Source organism: Gymnogyps californianus, chromosome 1 (assembly GCF_018139145.2).
Source record: "Gymnogyps californianus isolate 813 chromosome 1, ASM1813914v2, whole genome shotgun sequence".
Lineage (NCBI taxonomy): Eukaryota > Metazoa > Chordata > Aves > Accipitriformes > Cathartidae > Gymnogyps > Gymnogyps californianus.
The window spans coordinates 188646330-188673086 of NC_059471.1; the positions used below are offsets into that span (position 1 = coordinate 188646330).

Below are 26757 nucleotides of genomic sequence, written 5' to 3' on the forward strand. Positions count from 1 at the left end.
AGGATTGAAAGCGCTGAACTAGCAAGAGTTACACAAATAAGACTTAATGGATAAGTGACAATCTATTTGCTGAACTGCCCCCAAAGGAGAAAAAAGAAAAAAAAAAAATCAATTTAGTAAAGCTTTTTCCTTTATAATTACTTAAAAAGTATAAGGCAAACTTCCTTCACAGACATATTGCCAGCAGCAGATCAAAACAAAACTATATTTTAAGAGTCTTTGTCTCTAAAAAACAAACCACTAAATTTAACCAACTGTATTCTTGTAAATGAGCAGCTTGTACAGAGCAGCGCTTCAAGAATTGTTCCTTAGGAAGCACTACTCTGAGCAACACTACTTCCTTCAGCACCTCTTGGCCTGTGTACCAAGAACACAAATTGAGTTCCTTATCTGCAGGCAGCCCAGGGTAACCTTACCTGGGTTAGTGTACAGGTGACTCTCTACAGTTTTCCCAATACTCTGCAGTTTAACAGCTTGAAGGGACTCATCCCCATGCATGACTGTTGGCAAGCTGCCCAGAGCATCGTGAACCAAATTTGCCACTTCTCTTACATCAAAGAGCTTCAAAAGTTCAGAGTACACCGACGGGAATGAGCTGAGAAACACAGCCTAGAGGAAAAGGGAAAAAATGGACAGTCAGATATTGCAGTATAGTTTTGACATTTATAGAATTTAAATAACTATATAAATTTATGTAACTGTAAAAAAAAATGCCTGGTTTTACATTTCAAGGGTAGTCAGTAGCTTTAAAAATGGTCATATTTTCAGAAGAAATATCCTCACATTCATTAACGGGCTTACACTTGTGACTATTTTCCTTTAAGCATTATCTAATGACTGGTCATTTCTCCCAGGAGAAAGTGAAAGTAAAAAGTTCAACTTAGAACAAAAATATTTATACTTTACAGATTCTTCACGATCTATGTGTGAGAGGAAATTTTTAAAAGGATAACAGCAGCTAGCTGATATCAGAACAAAAAGATTTGAGTTGTTTTGGTTTGCTTTGCTTTAAGATAAGTAACATAAGGGCCTCCATATCTTCCATTTTTCAAATAATGAACATTTTTATTTTGGAGTGAGACAGCACTGGCAGTCTTGGTTCACTTCAACAATCCTAAAACAGGGTTAGAAATTCATTGGTGAGTAGAACGAATATGGGAGCAAAACACTGGAAAAGAAAGGAGGGCAATGCCAGAGAAAGGAAGCTAGAACTGACATTCTTCTTCCTCTCCAAATCTGTTGATTGAGAAAAGCTACTCATACGTCAGACCTTCTTCACACTGGTGTCAGAACGGATGACATACAATGTTAAAGATACTGAAGAAGAATTCCAAATGTGGTCGTTTATATAATTTTGCTATTATCTTTTCACTCTACCTGCTTACATGATATGAGATGAAAGAACCACCTCTCTACTCCGTTCTCTCTGACTTGCCATTTTCTTGGAAGAACAATTTTCTACGGAGCTTAAGAAATTAATAATTCTTAACAGGTCTTGAACACCTTTGGTTACATAAACAGGGGAAGAGGACGGTATATCTATGAGCTCTAGAAGTTGGTAAATTTATGGCACTTAATGTAGACAGCTGTCTCCTGTATGTTTTGCCTGTGTGCTTTAGCCCTAGTCAATTTTAGTAGTCTAAACTGAAATAAAGATACCAGCTGAGTATTAAAACATACAGTTCATCAAGACTTAAAAGTTTTCTGTAAAGCATGAAAACTCTGATAGTCTTTTGTATGGCTCAAATTCTTCAGTTCCAATGTGGTTAAACTAAGCTGTAAAACACCCAAAACAGAGAAATTACTTTATTTGTATCCAGCAATATAATTATTATAATATAATTATAATTCAAAATTAAATATTAGATTTAGGATTATCTATGCCAAGCATATTTAGAAGCTGCTGGTATGAAAATTTCACACTACAGGACAAAAGATATGAGGATGAGCTGAAAATGCCATTTTGCTCTAGCAAAAACACATTTTCTTTCCTGAGAATATAGGTAAGGACATGCACACATTTTCTATGTTGGACATGGAAAGTGGCATCAAGCAAGGCACACTTGAAAACTTACTTGTAGTTGGGATAAAGCACTAGCTCCTTTGCTCTCTTGGGAAAGGAAGAAGCGTACTGACATAAGAAGCTCTTGAATACAGCAGCGAAATTCCTCCTCATTTTGTCCACCAGTGGCAATAGAGAATAACCTTCGAGACTGAACTATATATTTAAAGATATATTCCTGTGCCTACAAATGTCAAAATCAGAGATAACTCATAAAAATGAACCAGCTCATCTTTAAATAGAACACATGCAATGATTGTATCATTCAAATCATGACAAGGGTCTGAAACAGGACACCATGTTATTTAATTTTGGCAAATCTTTCTACTGAAACACTAACAACATTTCAAAAGCACATACTCAGAAATGCTCTTTCCGTTGCCTTTCATAATCTCTTCAAACCAAGGAACGCTTGTTTTTCTAACAAAAGGAAAACTACAAAATCTCAACACTGCCCTCCCTCCCCCATCCCTGTGTGTCTTTGGCTACAGAAGCACATACTGCATAAACATACTAGGCCAACGTAAGAAATAGGCTCAAACTTTCGAGCTGTTCTTGGAATTTCTCTGCCTGTTAAAAGTTGTTTTCCTGTCAACTGTTAACCAGATAATTGAAAAAAAAAAAAAGGCAGCTTAAATTAAGTTGCAAAACTGTTGGAATGTAAATTAAAAATACAGCCCTTTCTCATTAGCAAGACACCTAAGTTAACAGCAGCATAGAAAAGCACAGAAGGGTACCACGTTGGTATTTTACTTCCAGGCTGCAGCACCTGTCCCAAATGGAATTATTGTGTTGTACAACTGAGCCTGACTCCACGCTGTGCTCTGTTTATGGTACAAAATGGGGCAACAAGAGCAACCAAACCCACCATTTTCAGTAGAATTCCTCAGTGTCAGGACTGAACCATAAAGTCAGCATGCATGTCTGCCATTTAGATTCAGTTATGCGACAGATGTTAATACCAACAATGCAATCTATATCTGATTTCTTAGATCTAACTCCTACTCATGTATATCCTCATTCTGTAAGGAACATAGAGCTCCAGAGTCTAGTGTTAGTAAGCTCCATTGATCAACTTAGTGACAAAAGAGAACAATGAATAAACTGACTGCACTGAAAAAGTCTGCAGCTCCCTAGAATTAGTACTATCATTCTATCATTTATAGAACTCTGCTTCATTTCCTAAGTTAAATCTGTTGGTACTGTATGAATACATCATTCAAATATATGATTTCCTTCAACGATTTTTATTACCTTTAGTACTTCCTGTATGTGCTCGTGCAGCTCCACTTCAGTGACTCGATCAATATGCCACTTTAGTACTTTTATAAGATCTCTAGAATAGCACATCAGAAAGTATTATAACACAGAAGTGGGAGAAGGGTTAACTTTGCACATAAAATGCAAACCAATAGCTGCCATATGAGAAACACTGACAAAATAAAAAATATATGACTAGATTTCACTAATCACTACAGGCTCAATATTACACTTAATTTTCAGGCTGCTGAAAGCCACCTAGTAGATCTCTGACAAACAGGAAATAATACCAGCATTACATATGCAGTAGAATGATTTTGACAGGGATACACAAGCTCAGTTAAGCCAGAAGAGTCCCTGCCAGCATGGGCTACCCCCTGCCATTCCACACATTGGTTTGCAGTCTCATTAAACTGCATGGGTTTTACTGGAAGTCTAGGTAGCAAATAAATAAATAAATAAATACAGAGAGTACAGCAGGTAAGTGATAATTATTAGTGCACTGCTCTACACAGACAGTGAACACAGTTGCAGCTGGATGATGTTAAGGCTCCTATGTTTTTCAAAGTAATTCAAATAAAGAAATCCACTGAAGAAAAAGATTTAAAGATGAAGCCAATGTTAGAGCATTAGCAAGTAACCTTTCTGGTAACTTAAAGTTATTTTACTCTTTTTTAATGGCCTAAATCTGAGCATTCATAAAAGCATTGCATTTTATTTCTAATGATACCATTTAATTTAACCTAATGATTGATTCTGCTTTGTTTACCAATAACTGTCAGTATTCAAATCAGATAGAAAAAGTACAGACTTCACCTGTATGCAAGTGCTCCTGCAAAATGACTTTCAATGTAAGTGTCCATTACTGGCTTAAAGTGGTGAAACTTGCTGTCCTGCAGCAAATTTATTATGTGAACCTAAATGTGAGGGAAAAAGAAAAAAAAAGTTGTTGGTTTTTTTTTTTTTTTACTTAGTTCTTAAATAGTGTTAAGCATCATCACAAAATGAAACTTACCAAACAATCAAATACTTTTGATCCATATTTTTGAGAGTTTTCATCTAAAATCCCAAATAAAGTGTCTAGTGTATCTTGAAGAAACTGATTGGAGAGAATAAGAGACAGTTTGTTATTAAATAGGTATTTTTGTGACATGCAAATACATTATTTCCCTCATATTATCTAAAAGGATAGAAAGGTATATACCTTCACTATTTCTGAACCATCAATTTCTTTTAATTTTGAGAGGCAACCTGCAATTTTGTCTGGGTGGGTTCTCCATTTCAGAAGGTCAAGCATATCTCCTGCAAAAACAAAATGCAAGATTAAAGTTGGAAGCAAAGTAGCATTTCAGATTTTAAATTCTACTATTACAGTTCACTCAGCAAAACTTGGCATCATTAAAACAAAAGAAAACATCTCAAGATTTGCTATAATATGATCTGCCCAACAACAAATTTTCATTCCATCCCATAATTGCTCCACCAATAGAAACATAAGAACATGGTACTGGGTCACTAAAATCAGTCTCCCATAGCAACTGTATCATGCAATCTTGTTCAGATATTTGTCAACTACTATCTTAAGGAAAGTAATTATTTTGCTGTCTCTCGTCCCATTGAAGGATGCCTTCCAGAGCTGTCCTCTGACAGCTAGAAACAGTCTCCTAATTACTGGTTTGAATAGATTTAAAATACTCATCTTCCTATGTCTTTTTAGAAAACAAATACAATGCCTCTAAGATCCTGCTTTATTAATAAGCAACACAATCTCTTCTGGAAAATAAACTCTTGAGCTAAAACGGATCTGAGTGTCTTCGCACTTCCTCCAGTTTTAATTCATTCTCCTTCAGCTTTCTTGCCAAAATGGTAACTACATTACAGATGAGATTACATCACTGTTTTCTATATCATTAGCAAGCTCATATGTCTGCTGTAAACACCTGACATATCTTCTAGAACTTGGGGTTTTTTTTAAGATACATCATATTGGTGACACAAATAGGTCTTTCTCCTGTTTAACACTGTTCAGCTCCCTGGCTACAGCAGCATCCCAAGAGTCTCCATTAGGGTATGATCCTGCCTTTTGTACCATTAGATCTGATCTAATTTCTACTCTTTCTTATTAATTATTTAAATCAAAGTTACCTTGCTTCGCCTGTATCATATTTTGATTTTGTCCCTCTCAACTGATGAGCCCTTTCAACTATGTATTAGCAGTCAATTTCACTAACAGGCTCTCTAGGGTCTCAGGTTTTAGTGAAGTAACTCCCATGCCCACCTCCTTCCACCCCTTTAAAAAAGAGATCAATCCCAGGCCTAATTCTTCAGATCTAGTAGTAGTTTCCTTCCACTCAGGAAGGAAATTCCTTCCACTACAGTGCAACCTGCTAGTTCCCTTTTAGCCTTTATTTACCAGTTTTAAAACTCTTACTCTAATCTATATCTTTTCTGATTTCCCATGTGGTGCGTTATTGAAGTCCAGATGGTTTAGATCTGCTACATTTCCTCTGAAGAATAATAATAAAAAAAACTTTGAAAAGAAAGATTAAGAAGTTTATTCTGGCATGATATGCCTTTGATAAACTCATCTTACAGCACATTCCATTTAGCTACATATCCATTTTTTCAGCCACGATTTCTTGTAAATACCTGCATAAAATTCATCGGAGGGTGATGGCCCCGTTAACATATCTGTTCTTCCACCTGTCTTAAATGTAAGTACTATATTTATTACTCTTTGGTCATATGTTATTGCTTTCAGCTTCAGAGATGTACTAAAAAACCACCTTGCTATGAGATTGGGAATTTCATGTCCCATACCATTTAATATCCTAAAATAGAGTTTTGCAAACTTGGCTTGGCTTCTCATCAGTTTTCACTTGATCCTGACCCTTGCTGAACTCTGACACGTTGCTGTTATTTTTCTCCCTTCTGTTCTCTGCTTTCTCCTCGCATTTTCTGCCCGTGACTCACTCACTCAGGTCTGCAGCACTCCTTTCAAGTTGTATTCAGTAAAAGCTCCACATATTTTTGAAGCGTTGAATTACATAAATCCCAAAGCTCCTTTACATTCAAGTTTACTACTTCCACGTTTCACTAACCAGCTTTTCAGAATTTCTCAAAGCCTGGCCATTTGAAGCAGAAAACCTTCACCACTGTCCAACCCTTCCATCAGTTTAAGCTGAACTACTGTCTAGTTGATCACTGTCCAGCATTGTCTTAGAAGGATCCAGTTCTTCTGAAATGTTCTCAGTACTTATCAAACTAAGAAGCTAATAGCAAGTTTTCCTCTTGGTTCAGCAACTATTTGGGTGCTTTCTACCACAGACTGTTTTCACACTCAAGTAACATTTGAGCCACACCCATCTTTATGTCATTCCCAGTTTGCTCCAGGAAAGCTCCTCTCTCCCACAAGAAATGAATATCTCTGTCTTTAATAACATTAAATAAATCTCCACCTATATTAAAATCTTGCCAGAGGTGTTAATGGCAAACACCCTACATGCCATTCCACTAATATTTTGCTGCCTTAATTGATTTTGGTGGGCACAAATTGTTTTTATGCATTTATACGTTTCTTTTTTGTTTTGCTTCACGCTGTGCTAGTGTGGAATGGTTGAGTTGCATTAAGAGTGCTGAAGGGTCCCACACGTGCATCAGAGACACATCCCAAAGATCAAGGACAAATGATAGGTCTTATTATTCCTTCTGTCAGGAATTTTCAAGAAACAAGCTCTACAAATCCAGTGAACTGCATTTGTCTTTTGGATAATTAAATGGACTTCTACACTTTATTCTGTTTAAGCCTCAACTTCAGTTGAGGAGTAGCGAGACTGGCTGAAGCTGTCAGTTCATAGCAGAAAAAACACTTCTTTACAGGTTTGCTGGAGGAACTTGGTGGAAGATAGTTGACACTCAATATTAGGGATTTGTTGGTGGATTAAAAAAGAAAGAGAAAGCAAATGTAAGACACTCACTTCAAAGCACTTATTTCAAGGGAAATGCTAAGGAGGAAAGACATTGCTGAGATAACATTAGCGAATAGCCCAAGCATAAATGACACGAATAGAAAATCTGACATGTGAATCACAAGGGGAAGGGATAGCAATGTGTCATGTATTAAGAGAAATGAGACTATAAAATTGTCCCTAAAAACAGGCCCACTAGGGAAACATAGTTTTGGAAAAGGGAAAAAGTCAATGCTGCTGATAAATTTTGCTGAAGAAGAAAAACATTTCCAATGCCTTCTCTTAATCACGATCAGATTTGTACATTTAAAATAGGCTACACCTGACCTACCATTCCTACCAAACAAAACACTTCCCTTCTCAAAGTCCGTAATTTAAATCCAAAGTGCTAGGTTTAATAAAAAGTTTAGAATCACATGTATAAGGAAGTGGTTTGGGATGATCTTTCCATCTCTCTCCTATAAATCCTGAGACATCAGAAATTGGCCTAGTGCAGCACTACTGCACTTCAAAAGGAAAAAGCCCAATTCCAGAACTGGCAGTCTGCATTCCTCTTCCAACAGGCTGCTTCTGTGGTTTCCAACACTCCCTCCAAACTGGGGTCACTCTGGAAAGCTGCCCCCTGTTACTTTTGTTTTATTAATCACCACTTTGGCTTTTTTTAAACGCAGATAGATGGATTACACCTCTGCCTTGCAACAGACCTGCTGTATGGCATGTTGCTCTGCTGATGAACAGCTGCTTACTGGGGATGTGCCCATCAGTGCTGAGAAATGAGTGGATGTCAACTTGCTAAAATATTCTGACTTGCTGGATGGATCCTGTGTGTCTGGCAGGCAGAGATCCCTCCTATATGTCAAAAACTAAGTAAGACTGCATTGATAACTACTCAGTAGAAAAATACTATGTTCTCTCTCGCTCTTTTGGGTTTTTTTAGGATAATGAAATATAACTACACAGCTCAGAATGTAATATATAAAAGCTGGTATACTTTTTTGCTAACATTAACTGATTAACTATCCAGCATCAAAAGTCAAGCTAAGGAAAAGCTAGCTGGGAGACAAATTAAATAAGGACGCGTTCTTATGAGATATGTTGATGAACGCACAGACTCCCCCGGTTAGGTCTCTGAAAATTGTTTGGAAATAATCCTAAAAACCCCTCCAAAGTACCCAGGGTAAGGAAGTTATGGATCCCAACAACTGGGAGTCAGCCTCCTTCCCCCAGTCCCCATAATTTTAATATGCATGAGAACTGATGGCATGTGGGAACAATCAATGAGAGAATGACAGCTGAGTAAAATTTCCCAGCAAGTTAGTAAAGCTGTGGCCTAATTCAGTCACACCCTTTACAAGTCTGGGTTTGGGGTCCTCCTCCACCCCATGGCCAGATCAATAACATAATTTTCAATTCATTTCCAGGCTTGACTTTGTTGTTTGTAGACACAGGCAGATCTCTGAGAACTTCAGAAAAATCTCCAAACTTAAAAACAGATTAAAAAATAATCAGCAATTTTCAAAAATACCAATACATACGTTTACTAAAAAAGGAAATACACAGATCTTTTTAATCCTGTATTTTTCAATAAATACGCTACATTCTCTCAGGGATAACTGAAGTAATGCTCACATGACCAAATATCCACATGCTTTGCTCTATGTTCATTTTCTGAGCATGCAATAGGTTTTGGCAAATTTTTGTTTAAAAGAATGGGGATTTGGAAACTCACCAAGATGAACTTCCCAAAGAAGATCCTTGGAGAAAATATGAGCCTGTCTATTGAAAATATTTCCACCCTCTGAAGTACTGCTGAAATAATTGTTAACTCTTTCAGAGCTGAAAAGGGGATCAATATTATTCAGATATTCTACACCCTCTTACTCAGAATATGGTTAAAAAAAAAAAGGAAATTTTATGCCCTATGTCACACATCTATTTACATTAAGTATAAAATAACTCCTGTACTGTGAACATAAGTTAGTATTATAACCCCAGACAATAGTGCAACTATTTATCAGTGAGACACTTAAGTTCCAGGCAGCATTTTCATGCACGTGTAAGTGCCAGTAGATTCATGTGATTTCCTAAATCAAGGCCTTTAACTGAAGCAAACTTAGTCTTTGATTGCCTGTTAGCAACCTTTGGGAAAATCTTTTATTGGCTAACTTTTATTACTTTGAAGCTAATTGCTATGAGAATACAGAATGGATGTGCACAGTGAAACAGACCACTTACTACTTGCACATAGTTCTATTTTGGACACTTGCTACTAAATGGTGAAAATTAAGATGATTATTTCAATTCAAAAAGCTGCTCTAGTTGTTGTTAAACACCTATAATCAATTTGCAAGCAATTAGCAATTTTATCATCATACATATAAGAAGGGTAAAGACACAGTTATTCACACACAAGAGAGAGCTAAGCAAGATCTTAAAACTGTGATAAACAGCTTAGAAAAAATAATATAAAACTGTGCGTATATCAAAGAATGGTCAGAAACACATTACCAAGCAACTACACAATATTTAGAAATTTGTGGAAAACTGTTTCAGTTACAAACTGTAGTTAATATAGCAAATAAACAAGAATCTTAAGAATTTTATACAGAGCAATGGTAAAGAACGCAAACACATGTATTTCTATCTGCTGCTCCTTATATCCAGTGTGTAAGATTGTTTTAAGTAGTAGTAAATGTTTGTTGGCTTAAAGGAAGAGAAGTGATACAACAAAAAAAGCAGTATGTGCCTAATTAAAACCAAAGTGCCACAGCCTAAAGCCTACAATAAGTATGTCATAAAAACTATACAACAAACAGATTAAGAGGTTTTGTAAAGCAGCTGCGTTTTGATAGTTGATTCCAAGAGTACTGCATTTGATTCCAATATCATGTTAATCTAAAAAGCATTCTTGAACTACTTAAAATCAGTGGTTTATCATGCTGCATTGGCTTCCATCTGGATATAAAAAATTATGAAGAAAACCAGTTTGTAAAATGGATAGAACATAAGCAATTTTTGAGTACATCCATGCTTGCTTGGCACGGAAAAGGCTAGCTATCACACTCATTTGAATTCATCATGTTTCAAATAATCAACATATCCTACCATTTTGTGTGAGTTTAGTGGAGCAGAGAAAGGACGTAATCCAGAAGGACTCTTTAGTGGTTTTTACTGCTTGGCTGTTGTTTCCTAGGAAAATTCCCTTCGAAAAGGGGAGTTTGAGGTAGCGACCAGAATCCTGAAGGTTTGTGTTTTCTTCACACTGTGAAAACAAACCAGTTAAGACAATGGTACAGCATAAAAACAAAGGACCAAATACCTAAATTATATGAATTATTATTGTTTCTCTGCCAGAAAATGAAGCATTTTCAGCATGCCTGTTACAACTTTGGTTTTGGATCATAGCTTCATATCTGACATTGAAGTCTAAAAAATTTGCACAGGTTATGTCAAATGAATAGCTACAAATTTTGGTGTTAAAATCTGAAATTTATCTGGGAGCATATCAAATCCTCTGAACAAAGAGATAACTGTTAAATGTGAAAACAAAAATTCCACAAAACTGAAATATCTCTAAAAATAACATTGAGTAGATCTGCATAAATAAGCTTGCTTAATTTTCCAACGTCAGCAATTCAGTAAGAGGGTATCATGGGGTTCACTTTGTGTGTTTTAATTGAACTTACCTTTGTGAAATCCATTATAAATACAATGTAATATAATAGTAAGACTTAGTAAAAACAGCGCACTGAAACGCATACCTAGACTCAATTGCAGTTTGTAACAGGAAGCTTAATATTAAACAATCAGCAATGGATATTTTAATGGTGACAAGATTATCACTCATTTGGTAATGAATACAGACTTTCTCAACCTAATGTTTCTGGGCATTTAAAGTATGTTCCAGAGGAATCATTACAGCTAATGATTAGTAATTCAAATTACCTTGTGTACAATGAGTTCGTGGGTGCCATCTGGCAGAGTCCTCCCATTTTCCTGCATCAGGGGCACAAAAGAAAAGCCAAACAACTTCTTCTCACCCTTTTCTTTTGCTGAAATACATATGTAAATAGCAGCACTTAAAGTTAATATTATACATTTTAGACAAAATAAATGGATATAATACAACATAAGAAAGTATACTGGAAGCTATTTGCAGCTAGTCAGACTAAGAGTATCTTAAATTTCTTTTCAGATTTGCACATTATCTCCTGTAATCGTTTCTTTTATCTCACTCAGAAAGCAGTATTCTGGAATGATTTGGTATTTATTAACAACAAATAATGGAAGCCACCAAATATGCAGTCTTATCAATATATAGAATGCCAGGAAACCCAAATGAATGTGACCTAGCCAGTCCAACATGAAGAGAAAAGGATTTTTTTGGTGACAATTATCCCCTATAGTAGCTTCTGCCTACTGGTCTCCGTTTTAGGTTAGCCTCAGGCTACACTGCACTTCTATTTTCAAATAAGGCATCTGCCTCTCTATATATGACTGAAGATGTCACTGTTCCTTACATGAATGCATTTTGAGTTTACTTAAAATTCTGTTTATATTTGCAGCTGCAACGTTGTCTATTTCAATTTAGTAAAACTAGACTGGTTTCTCCTGGTATTTAGGCTTTACCAAAGCACTGAGTTCCACCAAGTGGAGCTGCAAGCCTGAGAAGCTGAGTGATGAAAGCATTACACAGAAAGTTCATGCAGCTGTCCTTTTCCTGAGGTATTATGGAAACTCGTGTGCTGACTGCAGCTGTAACAGAGAGGACTAGCAGAAGTCATGAACAGCACTTACTGGAACAGTGCCGGAATTCACAGCGGATGTGTGCTCCTCTGAATTTATCCACAGGAATAGGAAGTTTCAGCAGCTCAGCCCATCTGGGACCATTGTTATGATAAAGCACAAAGGAATGGTACTCGCTGGCTGGTGGCTCTCCAGAGCCGAATGAGATAAAATCCTAATGAAGAAAAAATATGATTAAAGATAGATTAATTCACTGGTAAGATGTCATCAAGGACTGCTCTTCCAAGGAAGAGTATTTATTATTTACATTCATATCATAAACGCCACATATGGTACAACGCTCAATATCTTAAAACCCACAAAAAATAGTAGCACTTTGTTAATATTTGCTGATCAGAAAAAATGGCAAGAATCATCCACACTGATGAGAATCAAAGTGCTGTATAGGGGGAACTGGGTGATCAGGAAGGCTTAAGCAACAAATGCGATGTGGAGTCCCATGACAGCATGGTCTATCCAGCGTTATGCCCAAGCAACAAACAAGAACGTAACTGAGACAAGAACAGCCCAGGCTCAAGATCTTTAGTCATCTGAAATAAGCCTGTAACCCTGCTGTTATCAATGATATGTCCCAGCATGAAAAAAATAAAGAAATCTGGATTCTCTGATTAGGAAGAAGCAAAGTGTTGGTTGCCTTCGCAACACCCATGAGAGTCTCTCCATAGCAAAGTAGGCAAATGGATTTGTCTAAGTCCTGACTTGGGGATACCTATTAATTCTCTGTGGGAAAGGTAAGCTGTAGCTTTTCTCCTCAGCAATTATAAGGGATCACTTTTGCATCTCAATATGGGGGTTTTTTTGTGTATATATATAAAAAAAGATACACACACACTCTGTATATCTATTTATGTATATATATAAAAACATACATACATTGCATGCCATGCATTTATACGCACAGTCTCACTTCACATACACACACACACACAATTTGCACCAGACTATTTGTGTTAGCGTTTCTTCGTTTTGTCACCCCACAGCCCTCAAAATCATGCAGAACATGTGGAAAAAGTACTTTCAAACAAAAGGAAAAAAAAAGATGCTAAATATGTATGGAAAAGGTTGAAGGTGAACAGAAATCTTTTGGTACAGAAAAAAAGCTGAGAAACAGTCATCTATTAATAATTAAAATATAAACCAGTGCCTGTTTGTAAGCTATCACCAGCAGCATGCAATCAAATCTGAAGAAAAGAAGGAACATTCTTTTATTCTTTTCTTGATACACGGTAGTGATTTTTGCATCAAGGATCTCTGATTTATTAAAATCAGACAAAAAATTGAAGATGATCAAAACATGTTCTGTGTAACATGAGGAAAAGCATACCTACTAAGAATTATTATGAAATAAAAAAGTCTCCAAAACTCGATCTTGCTTCAACATTTTCCAGCACCTTAATGGAATCATTAGTTATTTGGTTGGCAATTATAGGTGTTTATCTGAATCATGTAATTGATCACAGAAATAAAACAAACATGCATTTTATAAAGGTTTTAAGCAAAGTGGAAATACTTGGAATATCTAAAGACAGCAAAAGATAAACATGACTTTTCCAAAGCAATTTTGTACTCTTCAAACAATGCCACAAAAGATGATTTATGACTGAAAAAGTGTATCAAAATTAACTACAGCAAGGAAAAACATACAACAAAGATACCTTTAAAATTTGACCACTGCTGTCCACGACATGCATTGTCACTTCCACATTTCTGGCCACACTCTTCCCTCCTTTCTCAAATTCTCCTCTTTCTACAGTGATATATAAATCATTCCTCATTTCACCTATAAAAAAGCCAAACCAAACACAAAGTGTACAAAAGTCAGTTCAACTTGCTTTCTTTTTGTTTTTAGTACTTTAGCAGACTTTCATCTTCTCTTCCAAACAAGGGATAGTATCACACCCACAATTTATCAGTATTTTTGGATTTTAAAGAATAACAATTGTTTTCATAAATCAAGAAAACCAACGAAGCTTCATCCCTCTCAAAGCCCAAGAGATTATCTGCCATACTAAACCAATTCTAGGGGCTTTTACTCATCTGTTAGCTCTTTTTGGTCTTTACAGTGGCATCTCTAGCTATACCAAAGCTGGTGTCTAGCTTCACCTCATTTAATTTCTCTTTTAATCTAAGGCAATATTAATACATTTTCTTTCATTTGTAATCTTTGCATTTCTCTGTTTAACGTTTCCTTGAAGAACTGATTACAACTTTTTTATGCTTAATCTCAAAAGAAAGTGTATTACTTTGAAGAAGCAAAAACCAAGACGTTGGTATTCTTTCCATTAGAAGGGCAGACTTCCCAGATTGCTAGCATTCAAATCTGTCTTTCTGATCTAAAAGATCTCAACATATTTTACATTAACAGGGTGTTCCAAAGTTTACTAGCAAAAAGTTAGCTTGGCTTATTTTTCGCTTGTTGGAAAGGCTTCTGAGAAATTAAAATTTTCATCAACACATTCAAACTACAAATCCAATACAGGCACTAAGTGTTACATAGTATGTACATGTTATTAAATACTGCTAGCATATTTAAATTGAAATTCTTTGTGCGTTCATACAGTAACATGCTAAGTATTCCGTTAGATCATAACCAGATCTTCTGGATGAGATCAATGGTAATTTTATTTTAGTTTCCGTTGACACAAACCGCAAAGTTTATAGTTGATGAAAGGAAGAAAGATTGGTAGGCAGTTGCAAGGGGGCGGGATGAGGGGAGAAGCAGTACTAGAGGTGACTGGAGTGGCATGGTAGGGAAGCCCATGTTCTGTTTGAAGATGCTATATCTACTTTTAAAAAGTGTAAACTAATCTACCTCTGGACAAACGTTACCAGAACTACTTGGAAGCAACTGGACTTTCCTTGTGAAACATAGAAAAACGAAGGGCGAACAGCATCATAATTAGGAGCATCTTCTAAAATTCTAATTTCTAGATTTGGTAGAAAAAGAAATTGAGAATATATGCTTTCATCTAGTGAAATGCAAGTTTAGTATAATGGCAATATCCTCTTCTAATAAAGCAGATTTTCACTGAGCACTTGTGAAAAGCTATCAAGTATGACAGTTTTGTGTATTTATAGGTGTACCACTTAGAAGTCAAACATGAGATGGATAGTTGTACTGTGGGTAAAATTAATTAAAAGATATGTAACTGATAAATAATTAGTGCATCTTCAACTTCTGGCTTCATTTTAATGTGCAAGCAGAATTTGATCTGCTTGAACTTTCCAGGATACTCTCATGTTTCACATCTCTTGCATTTATTTTACTGCATGCAACTCTCCAGTGATTTTTAAGTACCAGAAACAATGATCTTGCTACAGTCTTTTAATATTTTTATAACATTATTCCATCACCGTATGCAAAATAATTAAATGATTCCTCCAAAGCACAATCTAAACCGTTGCCAAATGAGAAAAAAAACAGGTACAAGAGGAAACTGCTATATTATCAAGCCCTCAAGAACCACGCCCATAAAAAAGGGGGGGGGAATCTGCCATTGTATTACCTTATTATCAATTATCTTCTGAAACAACTATGGACAGAGGCTAGAATACAGCTAGACAGAATGAACAGAAACAAATACCAGGACCAGATGGTATTCACTTAAGGAGTTTTGTGTGAAGTCAGGGATGAAAGAGTTGAATTACTAATAAGTGTGTGCAATCATTGAATTAATCTCCAGTTCCTGGTGGGAACCAGGTTCAAAATAAGCAAACGGTGGTGGTTATTCAGGTAATGGACAGCAAGACTTGTGGGGAAAAAAAAAAACCAAAACCAACACAAAAGCAACCCCAAACCAAAAACCAAACACAAACCAAAACCTTTCTGAAGGATGTTGTGAATGTGAAAAATGTGTAAGGGTTCAAGGGAAGAATGGAGAAGTCCTGGAAGAAAGATCCACTACAGCATATGAAACAGAGGATCACAAGCAGCTCAGGAAATCCCTTGAGCTGAAAATAGCTGGAGGCTGGGAAAGCATCAGGGGGTAATTAGCATATATGCATATGCATACTCAGTTCTTACTCTTCCTTAGGTGTCTGTTTACAACACTGGCTAGATGGGCCTTTGGTCTGAATCAGTAAAGCTGTTCTTATGTTTATTCAAGTCACAAAATTACCCTTAAAACTACTAGATTCTGATTATTTCCACATTGCAGTAATATTTTATTATAAAAGTTTGAGAAGCTAGTACAGTATGGTTACCGAAGAGCATGCAATATGTTGGCTCCTTGCTTAGCATACATACTAGGATCGGTTCCAGTTAGTGCGGGCAATTGGTCACTTTCAAGAGTTTTACATTCAGAAAAAATGACAACACACAGTAATGAAAAAGAGAAGGTTTGTTATATAACTGATTTTAGAAAACAACCTGTAGTTGCAGCAATTTCTCTTTAAAGTTTAACTTGAATCCTACATGCATTTGTGCTACATTCAGTCATTATTTTCATTTATCAGCAAGGAATTATTTCAATTTTCCATGGGGTCTTCACAGAAACATAAGCAAATTACCATTTCCATTACAAATTTCATGACCTAGCCCAGATGAAACTCAGTGAAAACCATATTTTTTTCCTTTTTAAACAGAGTAAACTGTACAGGATTTAAATGCACATGAAAATGACAGTGGAACACGTTGCCCAGAGAAGTTGTGGATGCCCTACCATTGGAAGTTTTCAAAGTCAGGTTGGACGTGGCTTTGAGCAACCTGGTCTAGTGAAAGATGTCTCTGCCCATGGTGGGGCAGGGATGATGATCTTTAAAGACCAAGATGATCTTTAAAAGTCCCTTCCAACCCAAACCATTCTATGATTCTATGCAAAAACAAGAAAGCATTTCTAAAAGAAGTAATCGGAGCTTCACAGAAGTTAAGCAGGCTTTCAAAAACAGTGTCTCCACTTTAAGTTTTTTAAAAAAATCCAAACCCATTGAGTTTCACCTTTTTAATTGCCAGAAGAAACCAAATCACAGGGAAAACAGACACAAGAGTAGGATGTACTTTCACAAATATTGTCGTGTTCTCCTCTTACAGAACCTTGGCAGAGTTTGTAATCAGTGTCATGAGAGGATAGTTCAGATTAATTTTGTCCTATCTACATCCATTCAGGAAACTACTCTGTTTTCAATGTCTCAGAGCAAATTAAGACACGTGGGTCACGTTATTGAAAGAAAATGCCAGATTTCCTCCATTATCATGCAAGGCAAATTAAATCCAAGAGGAGAATAAGCCTCTCACGCCATATGAGGAATAACGTTTTATATGGAAATGGATAGAAAAACAGAAGGGAGATAACTGAAATAGACTGGAAAATTAATCAAAAAGAATGTAAACTATGGGCTATATATTAAGGGTACAGTGATCAGTCTGCATCAAGCAGCTTCCTTTTCTCAAAGTATGTGGCATATCTGACATCTTATAATCTTTACAAAAACGTAAGTTTTAGTTTAAATTTGGCCTTCTGTCTGGATTTGTACACACACGTATTTCACTTTTGGTTTAAAAAAGATCACTACTTGCAACCAAAATGTAAGAAAACCAACTATATTGAACTTGCACAGTTCAGGTAAGTGTACTGGAACGTTAAGGACTTAAAACCATGCTCCTGACAAATGTTTAGCACAATATTTGTATGAACATATTACGAGTAAAAGCTCATAAAATCAAAAAGTCAATGGGGTTGTAAAAATCAAGCACAAAGCCTTATCAGAAAATAGCTGATGGTAAAAAAGAAAATGGATTTGGAAAGTAAACTTCACTCTGGAAAGGAAACAGGAAAGAAAATTATAATAAAAACTGAGACAAATATATTTGGATCCAAATTTCTAAAATTATTTCACTCACAATATATTGCTCTGGAGATATCTTAATCGCTTTTACTTCCTCAGTGTAGAAATGCCATTGCTTCAATCTTCCTTAACAGAAATTCTCTCTCCAAAAATTGAGATGGTCTGTGTAAAACTAAGTTAGGGCATTCTTTTGTGGCCCCTCTTCCAGTAAAAACAATTCCAACTTCCTCTTATAAAGTATTCAAACATCAGCAAATTGTTGAATTTACCTATATTCCTTTAGTTAAAGGAATCTTTTTACTTTGTGGCAACTGTAATTACACATTTGATTACAAGAACATGCACCATTTTTCTATGGGATCTTTGCCTTAACCAGTATATCAGACAGATAATTCTGACAGATTACATCCTCTTCTTTTCACTAAGAGGGGCAATTACAGCCATAAGTAGCACTGAAAGGCAAAGTCCTGCTGAATATCAGAGTTCTGAGGTAGACTTTGGTGAGTACAAATGGTTTCTTCAGCTAAAGTATCTGCATGACTCAAATCTCTCCCAGGTGTATGTGTACTGAGATTTTAACACAGTCTTAACCAAATGTGAGGAATTTACACAGAAACAAGAGAGGCACATCTTAAATAGTACAGTACATCAGATTTTAATTACTGGTTGAAAACATGCCTATAGAATTGACTCTCAATCAGACATGATGAGACTTTAAACATGATGAAAAAAGCAACATACTTATTCCAGCTTATTTCCATGTTCAGAAATACAAAGTCCCTTCTCTAAGTCTGTTTCAGTGAAATGGTTATTTTCAGCATGAAGTTTGGTACAAGAATAAGCAACTGAAAACAGTATCGAAAATGATGCTCAACTTTAAGGTGACAAACCTAGCCCTACTTATAATGAAGTTGTGTGGTATGAAAGATCTATATCCCTTGAAAGCATTTCTTTCAAAAGAAAGGGCGGCTCATTTTTCCTTGTTCTTATGGAGCATTTCCATCCCCTGACTCCTGTTGTGACAGTTTTCTTTCAGCTTTCTAAATTCACCAGGGCTTCCAGGCTGTGCAATGAACACGTGGATATCAACATCCAGTTAGTAACACTGTTAACCAGTATAGGGTCAAACTCCATTATAAGTCAGCCTTGTCTAGGACTGACATACAGTTTTCTGGGTAAGAAGAGACTATAGAATGGTAAACCACACACACTAAGATCATTAAACATGTTTTGTGAAGCTAAACCACCCAGGTCTCCTTAGAAGCGAAGGACACTTCTAGACATGTGGGTTATAAGCTGAGTCAACAGAAGCTGGAGAAAAGCAAATTAAAGAAGCCATGTGTTGCATTTCTGTGTTGTCTGAATCATTTCACTGCTTAAAAAGTTGCTTATCTTGGCAAAGCTACTTTCTAGCCACTATCCCAATAAAAAAAATGAGGTTAACATGTTACAAGCAACCATAGGTAAGGCAGAAGGTTGTTGTACATTGGACATGAGATGACAAACAACAAAGCAGAAAAAAACCCCATGGTGTTGGTCCCTGTGACAGTAGGAAGTAATAAGCTGTCTCTTGGAAAAATGTAAGAACTGTGAGGATCACAGAGTGTATCTAGGGAAGCTGTCTGTTTTACCTCAGATGATAATGCAATGCATTGAAAAAGGGTATCAATATATTCTGTCCGAATTACAGAAGTGACCCATTAACCCCAACACTTTGGCACTACTTAGTTAGCAACCTATTATTTCACCTATTTGGCTAATCAAAACCAGATTTTTAAATATTAAAAGTTACAGACTGAAGCACTCCTACAAGAGCTTCTACTGTGAAGTAAGGGCTAGAGCTATATGGAAATTGAAGTTCTACAGAATTTAACAAAAAAGTGTAAAGCTGCAGTGATGTGGATGATTATACAGCCTTAACTTTCCCGTGCAGCACAAATGTTCAGTGCGTGTTCTGCAGGGACATTTACTCTGGTACATGAATTTAATTGTACATGAAAGGTGCTGAATTGAAATGTCTGGGTTGCTAAATCAAAATATATACAGCACAGCATTGGCAGTACCTGCCTCTTCATATGGTCCTGCCAATACATTTCAGCTTTGACCTGGCAAAAATATCTTGAAAGCACTATTTATAGGCTGAGAGAGGAAAAACTCCAAACACTTCTTGCCCAGATGTAGGTGTTAAGCAGGCGCATTACAGCTCAAGGTTTCTGACCTAAGAAGAAACAGAAGAAGCTTCATGACTTCAATCCAGCTAGCAATGAATTGTCCAAGGGCTGAATGGAGCAGAGGACAGAGACCTGATCAGCATCAATTACGTGAAAGAGGCAATTATAAGGAGCAGGAGGAAAGGCCAATTAAAGTCAAAAAACAGCCACAAGACAGACTGCTGGAGGACACACTTAGCTAATGGAGGTCAGCCTTCCTGAACCTGCCAACTATAAAACACAAATTTTAAATAACCACTAAAGAGAAAAAAGCCAGGAGTAATTTGCAGGTTGGAGATGACAAAGAATGCTCAGGGGTCCCATTATCTCCACTGCGCTGTTTCATTATGGGATGGCTCTGCAGGCTCCTTTTCCTTCATAGGTAGGAGGCTGCATCATCACTATTCAGAACCTGCCTACAAGCACTGGTCTGCTGCTGCTCACAGGATGTACCCCCAACTATGGGACGTACGTGCAAGCTGCCCCCAGCTCACAGAGGCTTGAATGCTCCCACTGAACCTCAGGTGACAGGAACAACACAGGTAATCACTCATAAGGAGAAGGTCAGAACAGGACAAGCGTCAGGAGAACATTTGTATGAATGTATTATTTGTTCTTCTGTTTTTCTAGAAACATTTGTACCTGCCCTAAGCGTCAAAGTAATGATCCTTCATCACAAAACTGTTTTTAAACTTACACCGAGGAAGCTGTGAGTTACAATTTCAACACAGATATTATAACAACAAGACTTTTCTCATATTCCAAACACATTTAGAACTGTAGAATTTCTTGTAGCATATTAATATGGAATAAGGTTTTCAAGCTGAAGATAGCTGTAAAAATCAAAGGTAGCTGTCTTTGTTAGAAAGAAAAGAGAGTTTAGTTTGCCAGCTATCCTTGAAAAGCTTTCTAGTGAAATAAATTCCAATTTGATTATTTAGTACTGTAACAAAACAGAGCGTGATTGTATTTGAACAAGATAGCATCTCTGATAGTTACAGCTTTCAGTTTGCAAATCGAAACTGTCCTGACAGCAGCCACAAAATAATTACACAGAACTCACTAGGAGCTTTTATTAGGAACTGCTTTTTTGAAAGCTTTGCTTAGAATTATAGGTACTTTAGAACCATGAATTGAAAAGGAGCAGAAAACATTATTTTGTTTAGAGAAAGTTCCTGTTCATTTACATCTCTGTAAAATACAAGCTAATGAGTTGCTTTGTTTTATACCCTAAACATGACTTGAACAGCTCTCAGAACAATTTCAGTTGTAGGGACTGAAAATCTCTGGATGTGGCACAGACAAAATGGTATTATCCAGGATGTAAATCTTGCGGATGCAAAATGTTTTAGAGAAAAGCTCCTTAGAATACTTTGTAGAATGGGACAAGAGCTGTGTAGCTACTGTCAGTGGGAGGATCTCAAAAGAACATGTAGAAGGTGATTTTAACTTGAGGAGAGCACTAGGGACCCTTAGTCCACCTTGCTTCCTACCCTTTGAATCAATCCATGCTATGCCCTTTAGCAGCTAGGATGTTCTATGATGTTACTATCCATGCTGATACACTGACAATAACAAGCAAAACTGGAAGATAAAAGACAAGGGCAGAAAATCTTCCACTCTCTTTTTAGCCCAGTAAACTTGGAACTGGCACAGGTAAAGTTACGATAAGAACAAGCAGTTTACAGAAACACAGGGAACAAGACAGAAAAGCTCAATTCAAAAGTAGGTGGCCCTATGTCTGGGTGATGCAGCACTGACCACCACCATGTAGTCTAAATTTCAACAAGTTACACTACAAGCTGATCATATTTGCAGTAGTCACAACCTGGAGGTTGTAAATACTTGAACTATCAAAATATATGTGTTTATTAATATATACACTTTGGGAGGGGAGAAGAGATTAAGTCCTGGAATACTATAGCAATACTAAACTCTTGCTAATGCCTTTCTGGCAGTTGAACTTTGATGATTTCACAGAATCATAGAATGGTTTGGGTTGGAAGGGACCTTTAAAAGTCATCTAGTCCAACCCCCCTGCAATGAGCAGGGACATCTTCAACCAGATTAGGTTGCTCAGAGCCCTGCCCAACCTGACCTAGAATGTTTCCAGGGATGGGGCATCTACCTTCTCTCCGGGCAACCTGTGCCAGTGTTTCACCACCCTCATTGTAAAAAATGTCTTCTTTATAGCTAGTCTGAATCTACCTTCTTCTAGTTTAAAACCATTACCTGTTGTCCTATCGCCCTATTAAAAAGTCTGTCCCCATCTTTCTTATAAGCCCCCTTTAAGCATTGAAAGGCCACAATAACGCCTCCCCAGAGCCTTCTCTTCTCCAGGCTGAACAACCCCAACGCTCTCAACCTTTCCTCACAGGAGAGGTGTTCCAGCCCTCTGATCATTTTTGTGGCCTTCCTCTGGGCCTGATCCAACAGGTCCATGTCTTTCCTGTGCTGAGGACTCCAGAGCTGGATGCAGTACTCCAGGTGGAGTTTCACCAGAGTGGAGTAGAGGGGCAGAATCACTTCCCTTGACCTGCTAGCCACACTTCTTTTGATCAGCCCAGGATACGACTGGTTTTCTGGGCTGTGAGTGCACATTGCTGGCTCATGTCCAGTTTTTCATCCGTCAGTAGCCCCAAGTCCTTCTCCTCAGGGCTGCTCTCAATCCCTTCATCCCCCTGCCTGTATTGATACTGGTTGCCCACACGCAGGTGCAGGACCTTGCACTTGGTCTTGTTGAACCTCACGAGGTTCACATGGAACCACTTCTTGAGCTTGTCCAGGTCCCTCTGAATGGCATCCCGTCCCTCAGGCTTGTCAACTGCACCACTCAGCTTGGTGTCCTCTGCAAATCTGCTGAGTGTGCACTTGATCCCACTGTCTATGTTGTTGATGAAAATATTACACTGGTCCAAGTACAGACCCCTGAGGGACACCACTCGTCACTGATCTCTGTCCGGCCATTGACATTGAGCTGTTGACCACTACCCTCTGGATACGACCATCCAACCAATTCCTCATCCACCGAACAGTCCATCCATCAAATCCATATCTCTCCAATTTAGAGAGAAGGATGTTGTGGGGGACCATGTCAAAGGCCTTACAGAAGTCCAGAGAGATGACATTGGTAGCTCTTCCCTTGTCCACTGATGTAGTCACTCCATTGTAGAAGGCCTCCAAGTTGGTCAGGCAAGACTTGCCCTTGGTGAAGCCATACTGGCTGTGTCAAACCACCTCCCTGTCCTCCATGTGCCTTAGCATAGCTTCTAGGAGAATCTGTTCCATGATCTTCCCAGTCACATAGGTGAGGCTGACAGATCGGTAGTTCCCAAGGTCCTACTTTCTACCCTTTTTAAAAATGGGTGCAATGTTTTCCTTTTTCCAGTCACCAGGGACTTCAGCTGACTGCCATGACTTTTCAAATATCATGGAGAATGGCTTAGCAACTACATCAGCCAATTCCCTCAGGACTCTGTGATGTATCTTGTCAGGTCCCACAGACTTATGTACATGTTCAGGTTCCTCAGGTGGTCTCGAACCTGATCTTCTCTTACAGTGGGAGGGACTTTGCTCCCCCAGTCCCTGCCTTGAGGTCTCATCCACCCAAGAGGTGTGGGAAGAGAGATTGCTAGTGAAGATTGAGGCAAAAAAGTTGCTGAGAACCTCAGCCTTCTCGTCTGTTGTTACCAGTTGCCAGTCGTGGGGGCTATGCTTTCCTTGACCTTCCTTTTCTGGCTGACATACCTATAGAAGCTCTTATTATTATTCTTAGCGTGCCTTGCCAAGTTCAGCTCCAGCTGTGCCTTGGCCTTCCTGACCCCATCCCTACAAAACTGGACAACGTCCCTATACTCTTCCCAGGATACCTGTCCCTGCTTCCACTGCCTGTGCATTTCCTTCTTGCCCTTTAGTTTGACCAGCACATCTTTACTCAGCCACACCGGTCTGTTGCCTTCCCTTCTTGATTTCTTATACATGATCCAGAGTTATATTTAATTTTTAAAAAATCAATTAAAAAAATTTAAGTTAAACAATCTGGCATCATTCGTGAAAATCATAGTACAGAAGGATGTTATATGATAGAAGGGTATCCTTAAGGAGATCAGCTCAGGAAGATACAGGCACACTGCATTTCACAAAGAATTTCATCACTGTAGGAAGTGAAATCCCATTATTGAAACAATTTCTTTTTTGTTTTGCATTGTAGAAGATACCGAAAGAGTGGCTGGCTGCTTATCAGCGAATGTATTCAACAGTTTTAAGAAATGGGGCAAATCTCGTTGACATGCTTGAAGCTGCCAGTAAACGTGTGTCAGATTTAAAGACCGTGACAATCACCAGTCAGCTGTCTGTTCAGTGCTTTCTCCCCATATAGGAATAACTTGACTTCTCCATTATTGTGGCAAAGAACAACTTTGCTATTTACAAGAAGCTTTTGCATAGACTCACAATAATTACTATTTATGAGTACTATTCACACGACTCAAGAATGAGAAAATGTTGTACTCTGTGCTTAAATATATACATACAAAGAAAAGGTCCAACATTGGGACCTTCTGGGTGACACTTGACAAAAACTTATTTGGGGCGGGGTGTGTGTCTGCATTTAAGTATATGACAGGGGATGGGTAGAAAGAAATAAGAACATTTCTATTATTTATATACTGATAGCTAGTTTTTATATTATCACTGATATTCTTGTTTATCTAAGGCAAACATTAAAACAACTCTGCATGTGTTAGAATTTCGGGAGCATTGGTGACTTTGGTAACACTACTGCCTTTTTACTATTGGATTAAGTAAGCTTTGGCATTTAAATCAAAGATGAATAAACAGATTCCTTTTCTCAGTTACCCTACTGTCCTTTTTCAACAGAACATTATCTGCATTTTCAGCTTTATTACAGAAACTCTCAACAAGCCTTAAGAAACACTCATCAGAAAACAGCTGATTAAGCAAATGAAATGCCCTTTACGAGGGATTCTCAAACTGCAATACTTTCAGATTTCAAATGGATTGTAGATCTACAACGTAAGACCCAATTGCTCTGTGACTTTTTTTTTTTTTTTTGCTCTTCCTTTTAACAATGAGATGTAAAACAAATTGCTTTGAACAAGTGGGGAATAAAAGACTTACAAGCTTTTTTAACAGAAAACTTTGACCTGCTGATTTTTGTATAGCTACAATATAAAGAAAATATTTCCAACAGAATTTTGAAAGACCATTTATTTTTCCAGAGCTAAAGCATTCACTTGTTAGTTTGCCAGTGCTCCTTACCTGGTTTATTGAAGAAAGGCTTCCAAGCCATAACTATCCTTTTATACGCTTCCCATGCATCACTGCTACTTATTCTATGCTGAAAAGAAAGCCAGCTTACTCTTCCAAATACTATAAACTGCAGAAGACCCTTTTCCCCATTCTCCACTTCGAGAGACTTTAAATCAAGGGAAGTCCAATTAAATTCTGGCTTTTCTTCCCTTTCCATAGTTCTCTTCTATTTTCCCTTCAGTTCCTAATGAACCAAGAAAATAAGACACAGGAGATGGGAAGGAGAAGGAAAACAATATAGAAGTTCCTTGCACTTGTCTAACCAAGCATGTAGTCATGTATTAGTATCTTTGTTTTCTCCAGTGACTTGTAGAAATGGTAATTCCTTTGGCAGATAGGATCAAAGCTTTAAAAAAGTATTAAAATAGGATTTGGAAAGCAGAGGATATTCCCTATAGAGTACTACAGTTTTGTGAAAGGTCAAAATTCAGGGTGTCTTTACTCCACAATATTGCTTAAACATATTTTGTGTAACTAATATATCCAGGCAATATTACTTTCAGTAATTAAAAATACATATTTCTGGATTCTTGGAAATCAAAACAGCAAACAATGGCAGGTGTTAAATTTAGGCTGTTTGTACTCCACATAGGATAAAGAAGATTGGAAAAATTCATACCACTGCTCGTGGGAGAAAAATGCTTAAGTGTGTCAGACATACATTTCTTTTCCTAGAATCAACAGCTCTTTACTAAGTCCAAGCTCACTGACAGATACAGACACTTACTATGATGAAGAGAACAGATTCCATAGCTTTACATGTTTGCTCTCCAGACTCTTATTCTAAGCTTTGAAAGAGGGAATATGCTTCTAGTCAAAATCACATCATTGAAAAATGCATGTTATTGCAAGGATAGCATTTTGTGAGATCATTTGTATAAAAAGACAAAGATTCTAGTTTCATTTTAAAAGCTTCTCAGAATAGAAAGTAAGAAAGATTGGAGAGCGTGTACTTGCACATGAAAAGAATAAAAGACCGTTTAATAACCCAGATGAAGGAGTAATGAGTATACTCAGTAGCTTTCAAAGACAGGATTCTGACAAGATTTAACTGGACAGCTAAAGGACACCTAACGAAGCTAAAAGTTGACAAATGCAAAGCAATACAGATGTGATGGTAAAAAACCTAAGTTATTTTCCCTAAATTAAGCATATGAAAGCTTAATGTAGGAAGCTTAAAAGCACTGCAACATCCTGGGCAGCTCATTCTATCTGCTGAATGAGCAGAAATTGTAAAAAAAAGACAGAACATTGAGAAACAAAATGTGACTTTTATTGTTTGACAAATAAGTCTGAAAATTCCATTACAGAAATTAATACTGCAGCTTCATGTAGA

At 37.3% G+C, this 26757-nt stretch overlaps 1 protein-coding gene across 1 annotated transcript in view; it reads right to left on the reverse strand.

The window, feature by feature from the left end:
• Nucleotides 1-26757, reverse strand: part of DOCK4 (dedicator of cytokinesis 4) — a 252421-nt gene that overhangs the window by 78055 nt on the left and 147609 nt on the right. The window contains exons 14-23 of the mRNA XM_050897081.1: nucleotides 13752-13876; nucleotides 12088-12250; nucleotides 11236-11342; nucleotides 10396-10552; nucleotides 4527-4624; nucleotides 4338-4421; nucleotides 4139-4239; nucleotides 3317-3398; nucleotides 2076-2246; nucleotides 417-609 (exon numbers count right to left, since the gene is read on the reverse strand). Coding sequence (XP_050753038.1) covers nucleotides 417-609; nucleotides 2076-2246; nucleotides 3317-3398; nucleotides 4139-4239; nucleotides 4338-4421; nucleotides 4527-4624; nucleotides 10396-10552; nucleotides 11236-11342; nucleotides 12088-12250; nucleotides 13752-13876 — 1281 coding nt within the window. The remainder of the gene's footprint in view (nucleotides 1-416; nucleotides 610-2075; nucleotides 2247-3316; nucleotides 3399-4138; nucleotides 4240-4337; nucleotides 4422-4526; nucleotides 4625-10395; nucleotides 10553-11235; nucleotides 11343-12087; nucleotides 12251-13751; nucleotides 13877-26757) is intronic.